This window comes from Eumetopias jubatus, unplaced genomic scaffold, assembly GCF_037043125.1.
Source record: "Eumetopias jubatus isolate StellerSeaLion01/CBP00866 unplaced genomic scaffold, mEumJub1_p1.0 scaffold_1, whole genome shotgun sequence".
Lineage (NCBI taxonomy): Eukaryota > Metazoa > Chordata > Mammalia > Carnivora > Otariidae > Eumetopias > Eumetopias jubatus.
In genome coordinates this window covers 71,066,692-71,083,471 of record NW_028274807.1, presented here as the reverse complement: position 1 = coordinate 71,083,471, position 16,780 = coordinate 71,066,692, and the positions used below count along the sequence as shown (strand labels likewise).

The following is a 16,780-nucleotide window of genomic DNA, read 5'->3' as shown; positions in this document are numbered from 1 at the left end:
TCTTTCTGACAAACAAGTAAATAAAATCTTTTTAAAAAATGGCGATAGTAAGACCCACGGCCCCAGAATGTAGAAAGGATGAAATGAGATACACACATGAAGTTCTGCTACGTAGTGGGCACTTATAAATAGCAGCTCTTATTGTATGTAGAGTTTTGAGTTTGTTCAGACAACTGAACATATTATGATTCATCTTATAACAACTAACAAATGCCGTCCTCAGCAGATGCAGGTCCGTGGAACCAGAACAGCATCTGTAGCGGACTGAGAAGCCATTCTAGGCTCTTGGCGTGGGGTCTTGGCTAGCAGTTTGATCTGAAGATGGCACTCCGGGCGCTGTGGGGCAGCCTCAGCCTGCTCCGCCTGGTGTGGTGCCTCCTGCCACAGACAGGCTACGTGCACCCAGATGAGTTCTTCCAATCACCTGAGGTCATGGCAGGTAAATTCCCTACGTGCGGTTAAGTTAAGCTGCAGCAAAGTCTGGACTGTTGCTGTTTGAATGTTCAGGGGGAGGGAGAAACTATGTCTGTGTGACTGAGCAGTAAATCCATGTGCCTCTCTGGAATAAGAACTTGGGAGGGGGATTTCACATCTCCTTCCTGACCGGTGACAATGACCTTCTGGATGATACTAATGAAATGCCAGCCTCTTTGATGTTTTCCTGCTTGGACCAACAGTACAAGTTATTCATAGTGAAAGCTGTTTCGGACTACTCAGTGGAGAGATTATAGAGTTGGGCTTCCTGGGTGCTTGGGAAGCTTACACAGGGCTGTGGTCTGAGATAATGAAACTTTTCTTCTCTAGGTTCATCTGAGGGGTAAGGGAATCCAGGCCTGGAAAGCTCACTTGTTAGAATTTATCTGCAGAGGGGTGTAGGATACATCATGAGAATGATTGCCAGGGACTGTGAGGTTTTCAGATGCCGTGGGCACATGGCTTCCTCCTCATGGTTCAAAATGGCTGCTTGAGCTCCAGCCATCAAGTCTAAAATGAAGTCTTTCCAGCCACTGGAGAGGAGATGGGCATGCCTGCTCTCTTTAAGGGCATATATATTTTTTTTAAGATTTATTTTTAAGTAATCTCTGTACCCAACATAGGGCTCAAACTTACAACCCCAAGATCAAGAGTCACGTGCTCCTCCGACTGAGCAAGCCAGACACCTCTTTAAGGGCATATTTTAAATGTCACATACTTTTTGCTCATTTCCATCCTGATGGTCAGAATGTATTACGTGAACACACCTAGCTGTGAAGGAAGCTGAAAAATAGTCTTTATATCTGACCAGATACCCAGCTAAAGAGACTAAGGAAGGAAGGAAGCAATGGATATTGAGGAGACATGCAGCTGGCCCTGCCATAGGGCTCACAGCTGGATTTGTTTCTTCAGGTGAAAGGTCCAGTCTTTGCCACAGTTTTTTTAACCTGAGCCAGTAAAAAAAAAAAAAAAAAAAAAAAAAAAAGCCAGATTGATCTGACCTTGATTTTGTTTCCCTTTAACCTTCCTTTTTTTAAGGTATTTATTTATTTATTATTTATTTATTTTAGCCACAGGGGGCAGAGGGAGAGAGAGAATTTCAAGCAGACTACCCGCTGAGCTTGGAGCCTCAAGCAGGGCTGGATCTCAGGACCCTGAGATCATGACTTGAACCCAAATCAAGAGTCATATGCTTAACCGACTAAGGCACCCAGGGGCCGCTGCCTTTCACATTCTGACATGGAAAGAGAAGACAGCAAAGAGGCTGTAGGAATAAATAGAAGTCAAGAGCCCCAAACAGCCAGCAATGTTATCAAGCCTGAGATATGGGGCTTGGAGCTGAGATGCAGAAATTAAGAGCTGGGTTTGCTCACCCCCACCCCTCAGAGCTCTGAGACACTGCGGGACAGGGGCCCAGACCAGCCCCAGGAAGCCAAGCAGGTTTTTAATTACATGAGTACTGCTTGAATATGTTCTTCTAAACATCTTAAGTATCACAGACAACACCAAAGTCTCTTCTGACCGTAACCGTAATCGCTCGTTCCCCTCCCCGGTCTCACGCGCCTGTCGTGAATAACAACCATCATCACAGGGATGGGTTTTTGACTCTGACTTTGGAGGCTTTAGCACTCCACGGAGAGGACTGGAGCCTCCCCCTGCCCCTCCCCCCACACACCTTGCCCAGGGCACACAGTCCCCTCACTTCCCAGGCGTGCTTCCCCTGGGCCCCCTCTACAGGGAGACCTTGGAAGGGCTGAGCTCTCCTATATTCATTTCTATTGCTGCCTAACAAATCAGAGGTCAGGTATGCGCTCTCTGCTCAGGGTGTCACAGGGTTGAAATCAAGGTCTGGGCTGTGCTGAGTACTTGTCCGGAAGCTGTGGGGGAGAACCTGTTCAAAGCTCATTCTCGTCTGTTGGACAGATTCGGTTTATTGCTGCTGTGGACCTAGAGGCCACTCACGTTCCTTGCCAGGGGTCCCTCCACCTTTGAGCCAGCAACATGCATCAAGTCCTCATGGTTTGAATCTCTGACGTCCTCTTCTGCCACCAGCTGAAAAAATTCTCCGCTTTTAAAGGGCTCGTGTGGTTACATCAGGCCCACACTGGTTTACCCCCTATCTAATGGTCGCTGTCCTCTGCCACATAACCTAAGCACCGGAGTAAAACCCATCGTCTCCAGAGTCCCGGGGATTGTGCGGGGCACATTCACGAGGGGGTGGGAGCATCTTGGGGCCGTATCCCCTGCGCTTGGACCTGGCTCACCTCTGCTTCTCTGTCCGCAGAGGACATCCTGGGCATCGAAGCTGCACGGCCTTGGGAATTCCACCCCAGCAGCTCCTGCCGCACGGTGCTCTTCCCACTGCTGACCTCCGGCTCCACCTTCTGGCTGCTCAGGCTCTGGGAACAGTGGGGACCGTGGCCGGGCCCAGTGAGTGGCTACGTGCTGCTGGTGGGGCCCCGACTCCTCCTCACTGCCCTCTCCTTCGCCCTGGACTTGGCCGTGTACCGCCTGGCCCCGCTGTGGGGGGCAGAGCGCTGGAACGCCCTGGTCCTGCTGTCTGGCTCCTACGTCACCCTGGTCTTCTACACGAGGACCTTCTCCAACGCCATCGAGGGACTGCTCTTCGCCGGGCTGCTGGTGCTGGTGTCCCCCCGGTTAGCTTGGAGCCCCACACGCAGGAAGCCTGCTCCAGGCCCGTGGGCACACAGCTGGCTTCTTGGGGGCATCGTGGCTGCTGGCTTCTTCAACCGGCCCACGTTTCTGGCCTTTGCTCTGGTCCCACTCTTCCTCTGGAGCACCTGTGGGGCCGCAGACCCTGGCTTCAGGTCGCTGGCGAAGGAAGCCCTGGCACTGCTCCCCGGGGCGAGCCTCGTGGCAGCGGTGTTTGTGGCTGTGGACAGCTGGTATTTCTCCAGTCCCTCTAGATCCAGTACCCTTGTTCTTACACCTGCCAACTTCTTGTACTACAACCTGGATCCTCAGAACCTGGCGAGGCACGGCACACATTTGCGGCTCACTCACCTGGCAGTCAATGGTTTCCTGCTCTTCGGGATGCTGCATGCCCGGGCCTTGCGTGCGGCGTGGCAACAGCTGCAAGCCTGCCTCCAGGCCTTTGCACAAATGCGCTTCCGGAGGGCTCTGGGGGGCCGGAGCCTGCTGTCTGGCCCCGGGTCTCACCTCCTGCTCCTCTACTTCACGCCCCTGGCCCTGCTCTCTGCATTTAGCCACCAGGAGGCTCGGTTCCTGATCCCCCTCCTGGTCCCCCTCGTCCTGCTTTGTAGTCCACAGACCCAGCCTGTGCCCTGCAAGGGCTCCCTGGTCCTCTTCAATGTCCTGGGTGCCCTTTTCTTTGGCTGCCTGCATCAGGGGGGCCTAGTGCCCAGCCTGGGGCACCTGGAGCAGGTGGTTCATGCACCTGCGCCCCCCAGCCTACCCACCCACTACACACTCCTCTTCACCCACACCTACATGCCCCCCCGGCACCTTCTCCACCTCCCGGGCCTGGGCTCACCCGTGGAGGTGGTGGACATGGGCGGGACCGAGGACTGGGTCCTGTGCCGAGCCCTGAACAACTTCACCAGACAACCAGCCTGCCAGGTAGCTGGTGGGCCGTGGCTCTGCCGCCTTTTTGTGGTGACCCCTGGCACCGCCAGGCCTGCCATGGAGAAGTGCCACTTCCCTCTCAAGAGTGAGACACTCCTGTTTCCCCACTTGACCCTCGAAGACCCACCAGCCCTGTCCTCACTGCTGAGTGGGGCTTGGAGGGACCATCTCAGCCTCCACATCTTGGAACTAGGGGAGAAGCCTGACAATGTCACCAAAAAGCCGCCGCCCATGATTCAGCCATAGGTGAAGGCACCACTCCACCTTCTCTGTGGGTGGCTGGGCTGGAGCAGAGCCCTGGTTCTCTTCCTTTCCTTTCCCTTCCGGAATTCCCACTACTGCCTCCCCTGTGCATGGGCTTTGGCTGCTCTGCCTTCTGGGTAAGCTGGCACCCTTTTCCCCTTAAAGACCAAAGATCTGGCCAGGTCCCCAAAGAAGCTGGTGTAACCAGTGTCTGGTGAACAGCCTCATGTCTGTTCCTGCCCTATCCCTTCTAGCCACTGTGATGTTCTGGTATATAAGAGCACCTGGTTATGAAAAGAGAGAGATCTGCTAATGACATTTCTGAATGACCTCTCTCAAACCTTCCGGGATGCCTTACCTCTTGCTGTCATGATAACCCTCCGGCTTCCTGGGTCACCGGGAAGGAGGCAGTGTGGTGATGTAGAGAGAGCAGGCAGCTCTGACTGGAGAGACCTGAGGTCCAGTCCCTGGTCTGCCTGCCACTCCCTGGCTGTGTGATCTTAAGAAAGCCCCTTCCCCTCACCTAGCTTCAGTTCCCAATCTCTCCAGTGGATAAAAGCATCTAAGAGGTGTCTGCCAGCTAACACTGCGTCATGCCCTGGTCTGCAGCACATGTACCCTGGCTAAACAGGCATATCTGTCCCAAAGCTCCTTAAGCAGCATGGGTGTGGTACTCTGGTGCCTGTTAATCTCAGCGTTTGGTTATTACGAAAACAAGTAGTTCTGGAACTTTTCTCCCCATTCTCTTCTACGCCTGTCCCCGAGAGAGGCGGTGGGACCTTTCTGCATCTCACCCTTTAAGGGTCATTCTCTGGGACTGGGGAACCCAGATGTTCTCCCTCCTCAGCCTGCGCAAGTGGGAATGGAGAACAAACAATGCTGTTAGTAGCTGGCTGCACTTGAGAACTCTCTGGTGCCCCCAGAGACTGCTTCAATGCGATCTGGTCACTGTCTAAGCTCAAAGCCCTGGTCAGAAACCTCTTCACAGGATGGAGCGGAGCACCTGCTGCTCTAGTGAAAGCCATCACAGCCCCAGGCGCAGGGCTCCCCACATCTAGGGGCACCGCTGCCAATCCACTGGGAAGGTGAGGAGCCGCGGCGCTCGACCTGTCCTCACCCCCCTCCTCAAATCCCTCCCGCCTCCTGCGAATAAGCGGCACGCAGCCCACAGAAATCGGCGAGCTGGAAATCAGCGCAGAGCTGGAGACCAAACCAATACTAATGACCAAGCCTGAGCACTCTTCTAGTCCCGCCTTCTGCTGGCTGAGGTTTGGGTCAACTCGGAGCAACGGCGCCCAGTCGTGCTGCTCTGGGGCAGCTGCTCATCTAGGCACCACGCCCTCCTCGGGACTCCAGCCCCGAGCAAGAGCAGAGTCAGTGATATGCCCATCAGGGCTCAGCAGCCCACTCTCTGGGGGCAGAAAAGCCCCCATGTGTAGCATTGGCCGATTCCCGTGGCATAAATACTCCCACCTTGGCTGATTTCAAACTACCAAAATGATGCTACTGAACTCCAAGTTGGGAGGAGATGCCAAAGATCTGCTCTCAGGAGCCAGTAGATGTTGGCTCCAGCAAACTACTGGACATTTCCCTCTTTTAAATTCCGTAGTACCCATTCATGTCAATGCATTGCTCTTGTGGTTTATGTTTCTATGAACCTCTGATTTGTCTTCCTATCCCTAGAGCTTAGCATCATCTCTGGCACACAGTAAACACTTACTGTTTACTTTGCAGCCAAAGATGGCTTTTCTGCCCAAGTGCCATCTTGGAGACACCCCAGACTCTAGGGTCCCAAAACTTCTTGGGACTTTTGCCTCTTCTCTCCCCCAGTTGCATCCACAATCTCAGAATCCCCTGGAGGAATTCCAGGGACTTGGTTGTAGCAGTCCATGTAGATTGTTGGTCTGGCCTCTAATAAATTTGTCCATAAAGTGTTGATATCTAGGTCTGTGTAGTATCAAGGGGTGAATCAGAATTGCCCTGCAAGATAGCAGGGTAAGTTGCTTCCCTGCTTTGCTTTCTGGCAGAACTTAGAAAAGCCTGAAAAGCTTGCTGGGGAGATTGCCACTGGGGGTGGTGGGAAGAATTTGATGTTTCTCTTTAATAAGAGGGTAACTGGTGGGATGGCAAGCCAGTGGCTACAATCACTGGAGGCTTTTCCAGTGAAGCAGGAGGCGTCCAAATGACCTGTAGCTGGAGCAGAAAGGACCGTTTTCTCTCTCTGCTCCGACTCCCTCTAAAAAATGGAGGGAACTTAGTTCTTACACACTTCCTCCATGAGAAACAAACAATTGCCCCCTTCTCTTGCTTTCTCTCCTCTTACCAAAATGACCAATTTGTCCAGTAGTTTCATTGCTTCCGGCACTGCTTCCCTTTTTGTCCCTGCCCGTCTGGAGAAAAGACCTACCAGTGAGTGTGCTTACCTATGTTGAGGGTAGGGAGTCAGGCTGGGGACTGCTAATATTCTGCTGCTGAGATCTAGAGACAAATGAGTGGGGCTGAGACCAATGTGGCAGAAAGGCCATAGAAGGAACAAGCTCCTCAGGCTCCTCCCTGCCAGCCTCAAAGTAGAATCCAGAGCTGCCTGTGGTCTGGGAGGAGTATTTGTCCTTTGGTAGGATAGGAGGGTAGGATGCCAAACCAGAACTTTGGTCATTCGGAGTGGGACTTCGGACCTTAGAGAGGATCAAACAGCAGCACCTCTGATGGGATATCAAATCAAAAGTGCGAACATTAGGAATGTTACTTGAGCTTCTCCATCCCCACAGGAGGTCTCTCTGGCCCTATCCAGCTCCTTCTCTGTAACTATCAGAAAGGTCAGAATATGGGGCGCCTGGGTGGCTCAGTCGTTAAGCGTCTGCCTTCGGCTCAGGTCATGATCCCAGGGTCCTGGGATCGAGCCCCACATCGGGCTTCCTGCTCAGCCGGGGAGCCTGCTTCTCCCTCTGCCTACCCTGCCTGCCACTCCTCCTGCTTGTGCTCTCTCTCTCTCAAATAAATAAAATCCTTAAAAAAAGAAAAGAAAGTGATTGTAAGGAGTGAGATAACCCACACGGAGTGCAATTAGCAAGTACCAGCACAGAGTAAGCACTCCAAATGCGCTAACGAGTATTACCATGGGCCTACAGTCCCCAGGAACCCTAACCCATCTCGCTGGAGAAGTACCACACTCACACCCATTACTCGGCTCACACATTTAATCAGAGTATTTTGGCAGCTGTGTCTTTCCATCCATGCTCTCTCCCCTGGAAGTAGCGCGCTGCTCTATCAGTGCAGAGGCGGCATCACTGAACACGAGTTTTAGTCCCATGCGCACAGGGCAGACTCCTTCGGGCTGTGGTTCGGGTCATGGCTCTCTGTACGTGATGTATCAGGGCCCGGGCTTGGGGGGCTTTCTTCACGCCGTGCCCAGTCCGATCGCAGGGCTTCCCGGGGATGTCGGTTTGGCCTGGGCTTTCTGATAAATGAGACCTCTGAAAGCCGACAGTCTGACTCGGGATTCAAAGCCGTGCTCAGTGCCCAGGATGACTGCTTAGCGCCGAGGCCCGCGTTGAACCCAGAAGGGAAAGCCGGCGACCCTGGCCCGGCCCAGCTTGGGTTTAGGGGTTAGCGCCCGGGCCCCTCTGGCTACCTGGCGGTGACCCCGGGCGTTCCCGGAGGCCGCGGCGCAGCTCCTGAGTGAAGGTGTCTCTGAAGCGGGCAGCGCGGCGACCTAGGGAGCCCGCGGGCCCAGCCGCGAGAGCTCGAAGACGCCGGGCTGCGTCCTGGCCGCGCAGCTGGGCCTGCATCAGCGCGAAGGCCGTGAGCTGCGCCGCACGCCGGATGGGCTTAGACTGGGACAGACGCTCCACCAGCTGCGGGCTGTGCAGCAGGGCGCCCAACAGCCGCCTAAGAACCATCCTCTGAACGACCCGGAACCCGCAGCACGCCACTCTCGCTTCCGACGGCCGACAAATAAAGACGGACCACGTCTGCGCCCGCGCCGCCCGCTGACGACACTGCTGTGCTTGGATTGGTCCACAGGATGCCCACCTTTTGCAGCCGCTTCCGTTCGTTTCCGCTTCCGCCAGCGCCGCGGCAGCCTCGTTGTTCCTGGAGTAGCGGTGTCTTCGTCCACCTTTCTGCACTATGTCTGGTGGCCTTCTGAAGGCGCTGCGCAGCGACTCCTACGTGGAGCTGAGCCAGTACCGGGACCAGCACTTCCGGGTGAGGGAGGCCGGGCTGCGGGAAGGGAAGGGCCAGAACGCTGAGAATCTGGCTTGCCCTTGTCTCATTGTGTCGTTTTCCGTTCTTTGGTTTCCCCAAACGCGAAGTGAGGCCCCGGTGCCTGCTGGGGAACGGAGCTGAAAGGGCGTTTGGATACCACTGAATGCCATTATCTCGTAGAGAATTTGAGGCTCGCTTTCCCATTCCCTTGCAGCTGGTCCCTTTCCCAGGCCAGTGCAGAGGGGTTCCAGTGGCAGTAGTAGTGGTGGCTTGCATTTGCACAGGCTATGCCTTGGGAAGGTGACTTTGTGATATGAGGGGTAGGGGTGTCCTTTTGACACCTGGAGTACGGGGAAAGGGGGCGTCTTCCTGAACCAGATACTTTGTATTACTTTTTAATTTTAAATTAGATCCGCCCTGTGGCGCGTGGAGCCCTTTCCTTCTTGGTCTAGTAGAACGGTCCTACAGAGTTCTGCGCGGCGGCTGGGAGACACAAAGTTGAGCCTTGACTCCAACCGTAGGGAGTCCTCGGAGTGGGCAGGTGGACTGTACAAGCTAGGCACTTTAAGAGCCTAGGTGTCAAGTTCAGAGAACTGCTGGGTTTCAGAAGAGGGCGGTTTTAGTTTGGCCCATGTCATTGTAGATTATGTGGGGAAAGGGAAAGCGGCACATATTCGCGGTAGGCTGTTCAGTCTCAGCAAAGGTGGGGACGAGGTGGAGCGACACTCGTCAACCACTGTTATTAGGTAACTTTTGTTGAGTACTGCTGCTTAAACCTGCTAAGTCCTAGATGGAGAGGGAAGACAGTTTCCGCACCCTAAGAGCTTATAATTTTCCAGTAGGGATTGTAAACGGCGGCAAGTAATCATAATCTAGAGCAGAAATGGTGAGGGGAAAGGAAATCCTGTCAGGATTCAGAAAAGGGAGACGTCTTGTGATGGGAAAGGAGGAGCGCGTGTAGAAGAGGGTGGACGTGGAGAGTACGTACAACGTGTTAGCGGGGTAGGGGAAAGGAAATTTTGTTTGAGGCCAAATTGAGGAAGACCTGCAATTCGTTCGCTAAGGCAGCCATTTTTAAATGCTTACTATATGCCAAGCAAGGTTTTCACTTCGATCACTTTTACAGTTCTCATTACTTTAGAAAGTTCCACATCATTACCGTCTTGAATTTCAGGCATCCTATGAGAGTAAAACTGTGAAAGGTTTCAACCTGTTATTCATCTATGTAGTCTAAGGCCTGTAGCTTTAGATAGTAGTCAGATACTGTCATGAGGAACTTCTAATGTTCTCTGAGTGAAATCTAGGTTAATATACCTGAAGTAAGGACTTACACCACAGTTGTCTTAAGCTATAGGTTGGTTGTTTGGAATAGGCTGTTTGGATTACTTACATGTGTGAGAAAAGTGGGAAGAAAAAGAAAAGGCCTCCCGGTAATTTTAATAAATCATTAACAGCAGTGATATAAATAAGATGAATCTACTTTATGTAATGTGTCAGTCCAAAGTTCTGAAAACTTGTTTTTAATGTAGAATGACTCTTCATCCTGTGGACTTTTTAACAAAGTATGGGATTGGGCATAAGACTGAGTTTGGGGGTGGTGGGGGGAGACTGGGTTAGGATTCCAGCTGCAACTACTGAGTAGCAGTATGACCTTGAACAAGTTACTTAACTGTCTTCTCAGATGTAAAAGCTAATAAATTAGCATCTACCTCATTCACTTCTGAGAATTAAATGCAATTTCATACGTGGAAGTCTCTGACCTGCAACCCCTTGATTCTCCCTAGAGGAACATACACCTCTTTCTTGTGTATGAGACCTTTATATTCATACTTTAAAAAAAAATTTCTTTTGGAGGGGCGCCTGGGTGGCTCAGCCAGTTAAGCAACTGCCTTCGGCTCGGGTCATGATCTCAGGGTCCTGGGATCGAACCCCACATTGGGCTCCTTGCTCAGTGGGGAGCCTGCCTCTCCCTCTCCCTCTGCCTGCCGCTCCCCCTGCTTGTGTTCTCTCTCTCTGTCAAATAAGATTAAAAAAAAAATCTTTAAAAAAACATTTCTTTTGGAGCATACCCTTCATATTGTTCTGTACTTTTCACTATGGTCATCACTGTCTCAAGAGATGTTCCTTGTAACTGCATGTGCGTATGCGTATACGTTATTTATTGATGTACCATAATTTATTTCATCATTTTCCTTTATTGTGATTTCCTTTAGACGGTTTCTCTATCCCTCCATTCTGCCACTGAATGTGATCACAGGAGACCTGTTAGTCTGAGCTCTGTGCTACAAAGCTTTCAGAGACAAGTAATGCAAAGTCTAGTTCTCAGAGTGAAGGAAACTGGATCAGCATTATATATGGAGTAGTAAATGAAGAAGGGAGGTCTCTTGGGAAATGCTCTAGGGGCCTGAGTGTAGATCTATTCAGCTACTTTCCAAACTGGAATACCACTCTATGGTTGATGGTAGAGCCTTAACCTGAGAGCCTGAGAGCAGGTCAGTGGGTAGGTGTTCTATTTCGTTACCATTTGTCCTCCCCAATGTGGAGGCCAGAAGAGAAGGTCCGAGGACGACCAACTGGTTTCTGTGCAGGCATGTAAAATGCCATATCTAGCCCATGACAAGCCCCAGGGATTGTCAGGTAGGTTGGCTGAAGCCCACTTATATTCCTGTCTCTGGCTTCATCCTGTCTTCCAAATTTGGAAGCCTCTCAAGAACATAAGTTCTGGGACACCTGGGTGGCTCAGATGTTAAGCCTCTGCCTTCAGCTCAGGTCGTGATCCCAGGGTCATGGGATCGAGCCCCACATCGGGCTCCTGGCTCAGCGAGGAGCCTGCTTCTCCCTCTGCCTCTCCCCCTGCTCATGCTTTCTCTCTCTGTATCTCTGTGTCTCAAATGAATAAATAAAATCTTTAAAAAAAAAAAAACATAAGTTCTTGGGGCACCTAGGTGGCTCAGTCAGTTAAGCGTCTGCCTTCAGCTCAGGTCAGGATCCTGGGATCGAGCCCTGCATCAGGTTCCCTGCTCAGTGGGGAGCCTGCTTCTCCCTCTGCCCCTTCCCCTGCTTTTGTGCACTTGCGCGCGCGCGCTCTCACGCTCTCTTGCTCTCACAAAAATAAGTAAATTTAAAAAAAATAAAAGGTCAGGGAACCTTTTTATAAAAAAAATAAAAAAACAATCTCTCATTTTTAGTGATCAGTACATTTTCTCCTAAACTCAGAAAAATATATGAGCATGTAAACCATCTAAGCAGTTGTTTTGAACATTCTCAATGGGATTATTATAAGGGATACCCTATCTCTGAAAATCCATTTATTTTTCAATACAAAAAAGTCCTTTCTAGTATATTGGTTCAAGATGCGGAAGTTAAATTCAAGCAATGGGAGAAGGTTCCAGTGCTGAGGATATGGAGTGTGCGGAGAAAAGGCATGCCATCTGCATGGCACAGTACGGCACAGGAGGAAGGCTAATGCAACATGACCCTTAAGCTGTGGCTGTCTCCTGAAGGCAGTCTGGAACTGACGTACTCCAGAAGTACGTCATAGAATGTGAACACCTGTCTCTCTCTCTCTCTCTGTCTCTCTCTGGCAAGGGATTTGTGGTAGACTGGGATGATGAGAGAAGCTGATTCCCAAATTAGAATTAATGACAGTTTTTGCCATACTTGGGAATACGATTTAAGCAGGACTCTTCATAGATTGTGTTGCTGAACTTTTTCTCTATTTGACATTCCAGGGTGACAATGAAGAACAGGAAAAATTACTGAAGAAGAGCTGCACATTGTATGTTGGAAATCTTTCCTTTTACACAACTGAAGAACAAATCTATGAACTCTTCAGCAAAAGTGGTGACATAAAGAAGATCATTATGGGCCTGGATAAGATGAAGAAAACAGCATGTGGGTTCTGCTTTGTGGAGTATCCTTCCTGTGTGTCTGGTGTAGCTATTGGGTGAGGGTGGGGCCAAGAGTGGCTAGTTTTAAAAAAATGAGTGAGGCCATCCACTAATTAGCATCCCTGTACTTAATTACCTCTACGTCTCCTTCCTTCATCTAGCTCTTACCTTCTGCCCAGTGTGTCTGCACTCTTGTGTTGTAAAAGCTGCTAACATTTACATTCTGTTCTGAAATCCATGCTTTGTTTAGAATTTATTCTTTAAGAAACAGTCTTTTGAAAATATATGCTCATGGTGTTTACAGAAGTACAAAGGATATAGGGAAAATAAAATCTCTGTACTGTTCTAAACCCAGACAGTTACCAGTTCTTGGGTGTCTTTCCAGCAGTGATCCTGTGGATGCATGGTAGCATACTGCATGCACTATTTTTTCCCCACCTTAGAGATTGTTTTATGGTAGCACACATAGGTCTACCTCTTTTTTAAATGGCTGTATAGTATTTCATTATGTAGATGTATATAGCTTGATTTTATATAAGGTCAAAACCAAATTAGCATCTCCCTGGAAATTCTGTAAATATTGGACCTCCTGGATTTTTTCCTTGGGGTTTTTTTCTCCTAACATTTTCTTTTTTGGTCACTTTGTCTTACATTCTGAGAAATTTCCCAGACCTCATCTAACACGTTTCAAAAAATTTTGTTTGTGCCCCAAATTACCTGGGAATTATTTTTTTGGGGGGGGGGGCTGTATTTATGCTGTAAATTTTCCTTAAATGTGTGGTGATCCCTAGGTTCCCAGTCATAATTAGGGAAAAGAAGGCTAACTTTGTGGGCCCAGGCAACTCTCTCTCAAGTTGCTGCCCCGCCTTTGGTAAATGTGGGTTTCCTAAATGCCAGAATGAAAAGGGATTTTATTTTGACTTAACTAACATCAAAGACACTGCCCTATAGGGTTCCTCCAGATGGTTTGTTCAAAACTCTGTCGTTCTATTTTTATTTGCCTGTGTTTAAATGCCTTCCTGCTCGCAGGTGATCTTCCCACATACAGACCTTTAATTAAACCCTATTTGCTGTCTCCTTTAAGCCCCTTCAAGAATATTTCAAACTGTGACTGTTTGATCCATTAGCACTCTTCCTTCACTCCCTTGAACCTCTAGTTTGCTGATGGCCTCTTCTGTTCTTTGGGTGTATATATGTCATCTTAATGGGGTCTTGAAAAGGAAATGAGAAATGTGCTTACTCTTTTAGCTTGAACTGGAAGCCCTACTTTCGAACCTATTCCAAACTTTTGATTTTGGGGTCTGGTTTCTGGGCTCTACAAGCTTCTTCCATTCCCCCTTCGGACACAAGGGACAAGAGTGCCCAGATTTTATATTCGCCTCAGGGGGCAATAGCATCAATCAGAGGGTACAGGGAGAACAACAGAAGACACAAAGCAAGTCCACCTTATAGGTAATACTCAGTCTCTGAGAACTGAATGCTTTTGCATTTGTCTTGTGTGTCAGAGATCCACAATCATAACAGCAGACAATTGCCAAGAGAGGCTGCCATTGCCAGTGTTTTTTCTCACTTTGCCCTTTTATCATGTCATTCATCCAGCAAAAAAATTACTGAATGCCCATTGTGTGCTAGGCATCGTGTAGGTGTTGGACACTGGAATTTCAGCAAGTGCTTCCCTGCCTGTGTAATTGAAGACAATAGAGTTCAGCATTTCCCTGAACCCAGCTAATGATAATGATTGCTTATAGATTTTAATATCACCCCAAAGGTAGATTGAGTGGATCTGATTAAACAGGTTTGGGAACACCTAACCTGAGTAATAGGATACTGAGTCTTTCCTTCTAATGAAATGCAATGGCAATTCCATATGCACTATAACCTTCTCTTTTTATTAAGTTGAATATACAGTTCCAAATTTGGATGTTTTTGTTTCCTTGGATAAGTGTGCAGTTTGCGCTCTAAACCTGCACTGAACATATTTATACTTTACAAACCAAAATATGGGGACAATGGGACCAAATAATTATTAACAGGATTATCTAGGAAATCACGATCAGTAGCCTTGGATAAATCATAGTTGACTCTGTAAGTGCTTCTGGACCAACCTCAAACAGGCTTGTGCAAACCAAATTACTATCTTTGAAATCCTTCTGGTTGGATTCATTTTTGTACTCTTTAACAACTCAGCTTCATTTAGACGTTGCTTTCTGTATTTCCAAAAACGTTTGGAGAAATGCTATATAGTGTTCCTTAATACTGAAGATACTATTCAAGAGCAGATGCAGAAAATGCCATGAGGTACATAAACGGAACTCGTCTGGATGACCGGATCATTCGCACAGACTGGGACGCAGGCTTTAAGGAGGGAAGGCAGTATGGCCGTGGGCGATCTGGGGGCCAGGTATGCAGGAAGGTTCTCTTGGCTCAGTCTTTGCCTGGTATCTCCGTCCTAGTGACAAGGGCTTTGTCACTTTGTGTTTGCTCTTTTAGAAAACAATTTTGTGCCTATAACCTTTGGCTTGCAGTGAATCTGGAAACTACCCATTAGGATTGGTAAATTATAGATTCTATACGTTTTCACAAGCAACCATTATTGGACTTCTGCTAGGGGCATTTTGTACCTGTAAGTGTCTAGAACAAAAGGAAAATGCATTGAAATAAATTTTAAGTTTTTAATTTTAAAATAGCCATTTGGAATATGCTACTTTTGAATGCTGTTGAGTATGAGCATGATGTTTGGTTTAAAAAAAAAACAAACATAGGCGGGGCGCCTGGCTGGCTCAGATGGTAGAGCATGTGACTCTTGATCTCGGGGTCACGAGTTCAAGCCCCATGTTGGGCGTAGAGTTTTATTTATTAAGTAAGCAAACAAAACCATTACGTAATCTTTTTAAAAAATATTTTAATTATTTATTTGAGAGAGAGACAGCACTAGCAGGGAGGGGAGGGAGAAGCAGGCTTCCCGCTGAGCAGGGATCCCCATGCGGGGCTTGATCCCAGGACCCCGGGATCACGACCTGAGCTGAAGGCAGATGCTTAATGACTGAGCCACCCAGGCGCCCCACATAATCTTAATTTGCAAGGCAGTTGAGCTTTACATCTGTTGCTCAAAAAAACGTTAGGTCCTACTTGAATGTTCACATTATGACACCTGAAAAGGCTGAATAGTTTGCCTGCTTATGTGTTTATGGGAGGCATATTCATTACACCAATCTTCTCTATAATGTAACTTATGTTCTTTTCAATTAAGGTACGAGATGAGTATCGGCAGGACTATGATGCTGGGAGAGGAGGCTATGGAAAACTGGCCCAAAACCAGTGAGTGGTGAGAGCCCCGTCATGAAAACTCACTCCTTTGGCCTGTTGAATTTGCCATGCATTACCCAAGGTCTGCAAACCTGCCCACTTTTAACATGCTTTGATCAAGGTCTCTACTGAGCTCGAAGCCATTTTATGGTTGTCCTTTGAAAACTATTAAAGGACAGAATCCAAAGGAATGCCTTTATTCTGTAGTCTTAGAATCTTGGCCATACGTCAGGTTGCCGGAATGATTTTATGTCACCAGGTCAGAATTTGTGTTCTGTGGCAACAGGTTTCATTTATCAGCCCAAAACACCACACTTTTTTCAGGAAGCTGGAAAATTTTTAAAAATTCGTAATAGGTTCACGGTCTTCATTGGGGCCTCAAAAATTTTAAGTTTGCAGGAAATAAAAATGTAATAAATGGGGTTTTGCTATGTTGTACTGTTCTGAATGTAAGATGTTTGACAACTGAGTTTGTTTTCTGTGTTGAGTTCTAATCTCTAAAGGCAAACTTAGAGGAGTCAAGGGAACTTCCTAAATTGTTGATGCAAAAGTAAGCCTTAGACTGTCCTAGGAGATACCACCAGCTTATGTGCTTTATGTATTAAGACTTGACTAGTATTTACTGTACACATTTTTCAAAAGATGTGTTCTACTTAAAGATTCATTTTCAGAGTGATCTCAGGAATGGACTGGATTTAAAAAAGGTTGAAAAATCAAGAGAACACTTAACAAGAACAATCAGAATTGCTTCCCACAGGAAATGTGTTTCAGCCAATTTTCATTTGAACTCTGTCTTGTTTTTTCCCTAATTGTGCTTACCGAGCTTCAGAGCCTGTATAGTGAGCCGACAGTCTCTATGGTGAAGGGGGTCTACAAAATTTATTTTGCATTTGTAAGGCACAAGGTGATTTCTCTAATATATATGAACTGTTGCTCATTAAACTTAGTCTAATATAATTTTCCCTTACTCTGTTGCTAGATGAAAAAATTTCACTTATGTCTCCTAACTTCCACTAGAGCTTGAAAGTTGGGGCTGAAGTATCTCAATGTGAACA

At 48.4% G+C, this 16,780-nt stretch overlaps 3 protein-coding genes across 4 annotated transcripts; 2 read left to right on the top strand and 1 right to left on the bottom strand.

Moving 5' to 3' along the window:
- The first annotated feature begins 226 nt into the window (after positions 1–226).
- Positions 227–4,326, top strand: PIGZ (phosphatidylinositol glycan anchor biosynthesis class Z (Gwada blood group)). Its single transcript, XM_028100838.2, has 2 exons — positions 227–439; positions 2,759–4,326. The coding sequence occupies exons 1-2, from the start codon at positions 322–324 to the stop codon at positions 4,324–4,326; spliced, it is 1,686 nt and encodes a 561-aa protein (XP_027956639.2). The 5' UTR covers positions 227–321.
- A 3,176-nt stretch (positions 4,327–7,502) lies between these two features.
- NCBP2AS2 (NCBP2 antisense 2 (head to head)) lies at positions 7,503–8,254 on the bottom strand. Its single transcript, XM_028101087.2, has one exon. The coding sequence runs from the start codon at positions 8,220–8,222 to the stop codon at positions 7,923–7,925; it is 300 nt and encodes a 99-aa protein (XP_027956888.2). The 5' UTR covers positions 8,223–8,254; the 3' UTR covers positions 7,503–7,922.
- A 128-nt stretch (positions 8,255–8,382) lies between these two features.
- NCBP2 (nuclear cap binding protein subunit 2) lies at positions 8,383–16,178 on the top strand. Of its 2 annotated transcripts, none has more exons than XM_028101173.2 (4): positions 8,383–8,529; positions 12,261–12,442; positions 14,694–14,820; positions 15,670–16,178. In XM_028101173.2, the coding sequence occupies exons 1-4, from the start codon at positions 8,452–8,454 to the stop codon at positions 15,739–15,741; spliced, it is 459 nt and encodes a 152-aa protein (XP_027956974.1). In that variant the 5' UTR covers positions 8,383–8,451; the 3' UTR covers positions 15,742–16,178. The 2 variants fall into 2 exon arrangements, with proteins under 2 accessions (XP_027956974.1, XP_027956972.1); XM_028101171.2 differs by having other exon boundaries at positions 14,682–14,820.
- Positions 16,179–16,780: the final 602 nt, after the last annotated feature.